The 6458-nt window shown below is 43.5% G+C and overlaps 1 protein-coding gene across 3 annotated transcripts in view; it reads left to right on the forward strand.

Moving 5' to 3' along the window:
- The window catches only part of sptb (spectrin, beta, erythrocytic), a 29930-nt gene extending 23536 nt beyond the window's left edge, over positions 1 to 6394 (forward strand). Inside the window, exons 28-36 of one of the 3 annotated variants that reach the window (XM_029460596.1) lie at positions 88 to 226; positions 591 to 675; positions 1346 to 1542; positions 1676 to 1758; positions 2063 to 2126; positions 2403 to 2659; positions 3419 to 3592; positions 3753 to 3795; positions 4068 to 6394. In XM_029460596.1, coding sequence (XP_029316456.1) covers positions 88 to 226; positions 591 to 675; positions 1346 to 1542; positions 1676 to 1758; positions 2063 to 2126; positions 2403 to 2659; positions 3419 to 3592; positions 3753 to 3795; positions 4068 to 4259 — 1234 coding nt within the window. In that variant the 3' untranslated portion in view covers positions 4260 to 6394. Of the gene's footprint in view, positions 1 to 6; positions 227 to 590; positions 676 to 1345; positions 1543 to 1675; positions 1759 to 2024; positions 2127 to 2402; positions 2660 to 3418; positions 3593 to 3752; positions 3796 to 4067 lie in introns of those variants that run through there. The other 2 variants (XM_029460597.1, XM_029460598.1) reach the window with 2 other exon arrangements.
- Positions 6395 to 6458: the final 64 nt, after the last annotated feature.

The following is a 6458-nucleotide window of genomic DNA, read 5'->3' on the forward strand; positions in this document are numbered from 1 at the left end:
TTGCAGTTCCGGTCCCGGCCAACAGAGGTAGATAAACTACACGCAGTACTTGTTATCCCTCTACATCCTTCCCCTCCTCTGCATTAGGGACGTCTCATCCGTGGAGCTCCTGCAGAAGTACCACCAGGGGATCCGCTCGGAGATCGAGGCCAGGGGAGCAAATTTCACCGACTGCACAGACCTCGGAAAAGCCCTCCTGACACGCAGGCACCGAGACTCTGCTGAGGTAAGGCGTCCGCGGCAAAGACAGCTTCTTTTCATCCTCAGCTGGGCCTCAAATTGCTGCTTTCATTAGATTTAATTACTTTTCTGGGAGAGATTGTTCTTGTCTAGCACAATGGAACCAATTGGATTGCCACGAAAGAAAAATGTTCCACTCATCTTTCATTCATCGGGGAGACTATAAAGCAAGCACTAATTAGAAATGGAAAAAGCCAAAAGAATTTAAATGAGCAATTGACCCCGGCCTGAATTTAACGTGCGGTTAATTACTTCACAATACTAATTCTAAGAGGATAATAGCCGGTCTCTGGGCTGAGTTGTTTAATAACGCTGATGTGTAACTGCGACGGTATAACTGCTTGTGTCAGATCAAAGAGAAGATGGTGCAGCTGATGGAGAAGAGGAAGGAGATGATGTTCAAGTGGGATGACAGATGGGACTGGCTCAGACTCTGTGAGTAAAAACAGATCCTGTACATTCAGTATTCCTTTCTCAGCTCTATAATAAACTCCCAAAGGCCAAACATATGAACAAAAAGGTTCTATGATTTCTGTAATATGAAATATGTCCTCAGTTACTAAAAAGAATAGAATAGTAAGAATGTCTTTAAGTCCTTACTTTCCAAAGATGTCCTCATTTTGTAACTTTCCACTTTCTAAATGTGCCACATAATGCAGTTCCTACATTAACGTAACCTAAATCTTACATGAACCACGAAACCGAGTCTTAAAGTCTAAAATGTATTAATATATTCATGTGACTGTATTAAGCAGTACAGTTCAAATAATGGCCGACATTAATATTGATGAAAACTTGAAGGTTCTTTTTAAAATGATGTTACTGTAAGATAAAAACGACACTGTGGAAAGTCTCATGATGACCCCCCCCCTCTCCCTCTCTCTCTCTCTCTCTCTCTCTCTCCCTCTCCCTCTCTGTCTCTCTCTCTCTCTCTCTCTGTCCTCTCTCTCTCTCTCTCGTCTCTCTCTCTCTCTCTCTCTCTCTCTCTCTCTCTCTCTGTCTCTCTCTTCTCTCTCCTCCTCTCTCGACTCTCTCTCTCTCTCCTCTCTCTCTCTCTCTCTCTCTCCTCTCTCTCTCTCTCTCTCTCTCTCTCCGTCGCCTCCAGTGCTGGAGGTGTGTCAGTTTGCGCGGGACGCCTCTGTGGCGGAGGCCTGGCTGATCGCTCAGGAGCCCTACGTGTCCAGTAAAGACCTCGGACACACGGTGGACGAGGTGGAGAAACTCATCAAAAGGCACGAGGCCTTCGAGAAATCCACCGCCACTTGGGAAGAGCGCTTCTCTGCACTGGAGCGCTTCACTACGGTACGGTAGCTGCTGAAGGACACTGTGATCGAATATACACTACAGTTTCTATCATGAGACTGAAGATGATAACGTTACTAAATCAAAGGATGGTTTAGGTATTGATTTCAGTTCACTACTGTCTGTGTTGCAGCTGGAGTTGTTGGAGCTGAGGAATCAGCAACAGGAGATGGAGAAGTTCATTAAAGAAGAGCAGCTCTCAGAGAAGGACAGCAGGTACAGACACTCCCACATGCTGTACATCAGAGCTTCTCTTCTTTTGACATAATATATAGTACTATGAGAAACTATGCTGCACACAAACAGACCATCACCTGCTGCCATTCGACCCTTTTCTTACCGTGCACACATCTCCTGTAGAAACCCAGCACATCGTCACGCTGCAGTCTTTAATCTTTTCATGGGATTTGTTGACGATTATTACAAGCTTTATCTCCTCTCCTTCTTTACACACCTTGTTCTTCACTCGCTGCTCTTGAAAGTGTCTCATGCAGACCCCATGCTGCTCTCTTCCCTTCAGGAGAGAAGACACAGGTTTTGTAGAAGACTCTTCACAACTCTGCACTATCGAGGAGCAGACTGTGGTGAGTAACTCACTCCTGTCCTCTCCACCCATCACGTTCACCTTCTTCTATGCTACTTTCTAACTAACTCCTGCATTTAAAAGAGCTACTTTACTTACTGGCTCTGAAATAAACTACATTTGACTCTGTTTGAGACCCTCCTTCAGCACTTTTCTTTTTAAATAACCATGGATTCATACATCAAAGGTGCACTCTCGCTGCTCTCCTTCCCCCTCCAATCGTGCATGTTGATGTATCATTTCACGTCTCGTTCTATTTCCGTCCCTCTCCTTCCAGTCTGGTTTCGATGCCGTTGAGCCCAGTTCAGGTTTGCAGGAGAAGACGGCCGGTGACTCCACTGTGCTCTTAGTGTCGGAAATGAGAGAGAGCGGTTCTCTGGAGCTGGAACCGTCTGTGTCAGTAATGACCCAGGAAGAGCCAGAGAGGGCCGCCACCATGCCCCTGGAGACCCTCCGAGCCCACACCGTGCTGCAGGAGGGAACGCTGAGCCGCAAACACGATGTGGACGGCTCAGGGAAGAAGGCTTCAAATAGGTAGCGAGCAGGAGCTGCGTTTGCATGTTTTAGCTCATTTACAATACGTAATGTCGTCTTTACATCACTACTTATTGCAGACATTCAGTTCTGTATCACAGGAACATCTATCTCTTACCTTCTTCCATCCGTCACAGACACAAACACACACACACACACAGGTAAAGTCCATTTTAGACGGTGTGTAAAGGTGAATTTGCACTAGTTTGCCAGCTGTGACACTTTAAAGTAAATCTAAATATAACTTAAGTTATATTTAACATACACTTTGCTACACATGGGAGAATCTCTACGATACAAACAGCTTGCATATCACAAAGAGATGAAAGAAATCCCTCTTCTAGCACATTAATTGAGTTATTGGGGGCATTTTGTACACACACAGTTCAACTAGGAGCTAATCCGAATCTTACAATCACAGCTGGCAAACTGTTAAAACTCCTTTAGCCTCATTTATTTGAGGTTTTTGTACAGAAACATCAGCAATAACAGAAATGATTAACCATCTACAAGTTAAACGTGAGGGTAGATGATGATGCAAGTTGATGAAGCAGCTGATATAAAGCACTACTTACAGAGCGGTGAGCTGCTCTCCTCATTTCTAATTAAATGAATTAAGTCTTAATGGAGTTGTGATGTTGTTGTGGCGCTCGTAATTAGGATTAATTACAATTTATTTTTGCATCATCGCCGGAAATGAGCTTCCTGAAATCATCAATATTGACGCCCTTCATATCCTACCCCTCCTCTTCCTCTCAGGTCGTGGAACAACTTGTACTTTGTGCTGAAGCCGGGTCAGCTCTCGGCCTATAAGGATGTCAAGAGCTTCGGCCACGGGTTGACGTATCACGGGGAGAACCCTTTGTCCCTCAGCGACGCCAGCTGGGAGATCCTCACCAACTACAAGAAGAAGAAGCACGTCTTCAAACTACGGTGAGAACGCGAGTCCATAAAGGACGAGTCCAAACATTTAGGGAAATGTGCTCGTTCGCTCTCTGCCCGAGAGTTAGACGAGAAGAACTTTGTTGCTTAGATTACTGAAAGTTTCAGGGGAAACTACTTTACTTTGTTTCTGTTCCCTCCCCCCTCTCAGTCTCGGAGACGGCAGTGAATATTTGTTCCAGTATAAAGACGAGGTGAGTTTTTAACCATCCAGAAATAAACAATCAATAACTTTTAACAAAGTTTTTCCACGAATCACACGAGACTGAATGTTCTTTGGCGCGTGATTATAACCTTTGACCTGATGTACTGTAAAGGAGCAGTCACACACACACACACACACACACACACACACACACACACACACACACACACACACACACACACACACACACACACAGTTTCTCTGGAGGTACACTTCGCCTCTAAACCTCTGTGCGTGTGTGTTTTTTACATTTTATTTTAGGACGAGCTCCAGCGTTGGAGCCAGGCCATGGAGAAGGCCGTTCAGCCTCTGGCAGCGGAGGAGGCGTCGGGGCCCTCAGGGGCCAAAGCCCACAGCCTGCCCCCTCCCTCCTCCTCAACTGCCCTCCCTGAGCCCAGCTCTGCCAAAAAAGAAAAGGAGAAGAAGTTCAGTCGCTCTGCCAAGAAGAAGTGAGAAGAGGATGAGACGGTCATTGGGAGGAGAGAGAGAGGGGGAGGGGGGATGTTGCCTTGGCAACCTGGAAAGAGAAAGTAGTATTTGTGTACAATCAGTCAAAGCCAGCTTTTTAATCACTAGGTTTCTTTTTATATTATTTAGCGAGAATGAAGATAAATATTGTAGTTGAGGTTAAAGCCTGTATTTAAGCCGGTGTGTCGTTGCAAAGGTCCACTTTATTTTTCTTTGTGTTCTTTTCAAACAAATTCAAAGCAATTCAATTAAAAGCACAGGAATGCTCCTTTTACACTCAACCAAAGAACGTTTGTAACACTTTTCTTTAGCTTTCAGTGTGTTGCGCTTTGATATAGCCATGTACAATACGAAGGCCTGTAATGAACAGAGACTCAAGAGTACTTTTAATAACCTGCCTTATACAATGGTTGTGAACTGTAATACTGTGCTGTTTGAATTTGGAGCACTAAATGCTACTTCTAGAACCAGAGTGAGTTTAACGGGCTTTAAAGAGCTTTGTAAATGCGGCGTAAGGACTTTGGTGATGAGCAACGCGTAGTGTAGTGCAACACACACTCACACACACACACACACACACACACACACACTAAGTGTAATTGCAGGCATGCAAACTAAATGCTCTATGCACTGTGAAGAGTTTGACTGTTGAGGTTTTTAATTGGTAACTGATGACGTACGAGCGGTCGAGAGACCACGATCGGTCAGTTTTGAATACGGATCTCGTCGGGTTGTATTCTCAACCGAGCGGCGGTCGTAGTTATTTCTGTGAACTTGAAATATATTCAACACTCGTGTATTGAACCCTAAATTTCTATCTATTCATTAACATATATACATATACAGTATATATATCTACAGATGCATGACGTATGTTTTACATCAGTTTGGTGCTATTGTGATATTCTTGAACCTTCAGTCAAGAGCAACTTGACCTGCCTTATTTGTCTTCAACTTTGGCTCGTAGGGACACGCGTATGGAAATATAGTATCGTGTCAGCGTATATCTGAGGGGTGTTTCATAAATTAAGTTAAAATTTATTTTTTTAAATGAACAAAACCACAAATCCTGTGCAAGTAAAGTGAACTTTCTTTGGTTAATAGGCGCTAAAAATGTATAAGATGCTGTTTAACAACTTTGAAAGCGCTAGCAAATAGCATTTATAGAGACTAAAGTTCTCAACAGACAGCCTCCATATGCTGAAATGACCTACAGATTAAATACCTACAGGCTAGTCTGGAAGGAGACGTTTCAAATGTCACCTCGGTGAGAGGAAAAACCTAATCTGACTTTATGAAACACCCCTCTGTGTCAAATCAAAGACAATAAGTTTTACAGTACCGGCCAAAGTCTAGGACAAGCTGTGGGTCGGATGAATCTTGACTGCTCTTCCAAACCACACAACAGGACCAGGCATGCTCTATATATCTAAGAAGGTGAGGGTCTTGCAGCAGCAGTATGGAGCTGAGGGACTGTGTCTTTTTAATATGAATGTAAAAAAGGAGGAGGAGAAGAAGGAAGTGGAAAATTTGGTACGTTTCAACAATAAAGCCATTATAGAATAAGAAATTCTAATCGATACAGGGAATATAAAGTATGTACAGTATTTGGAACTGCATTTCTAGATGTTCTCGTCACATTGCACTCTCCCACTGCCGCCTTGCCTTTGTACTGCGTGTCCCTGAACTGTGATCCGACTCAAGTGACCTCATGATGGACGTCAGGAGGAAGAGGACATAAAGGTAGCATCGTGATCTCCGTCTAGATCAACAAAAGGGTCAAATTAGTCGTCAACATGTGATCTTCTTGTGGCCGTCTAAACAAGGAGCATATGTTTCTGTGTGGGCCAGAAGAACATCACTCCTGCGCTACTGGTACCAGTACTCCCAACTCCTGTTGTTGCATCACATGTACTCTGTCACTATAGTAACTCAGATTCTGACACTTCCTGTCACCTCCCTCCACTTTGTTTAATCCTACACTCCTTCCTATCTGCCTTTTCTGTTCGGTGGTTTTTAATCTGCATTTTGTACTCTCTAGCTATGTAAAATATCCAGAAAATGTTGACAAGAAATACATTTTGAGAGAATAAACTTTAAAATAAACTCCTGAAACTATATGTATTTGAGTTTATACTTTTGTCCAGTTGAAGTTTTTTTAATAAATACCGATTTCATTCATGT

The sequence above is a fragment of the Cottoperca gobio genome, chromosome 22 (assembly GCF_900634415.1).
Source record: "Cottoperca gobio chromosome 22, fCotGob3.1, whole genome shotgun sequence".
NCBI classification, from domain to species: domain Eukaryota; kingdom Metazoa; phylum Chordata; class Actinopteri; order Perciformes; family Bovichtidae; genus Cottoperca; species Cottoperca gobio.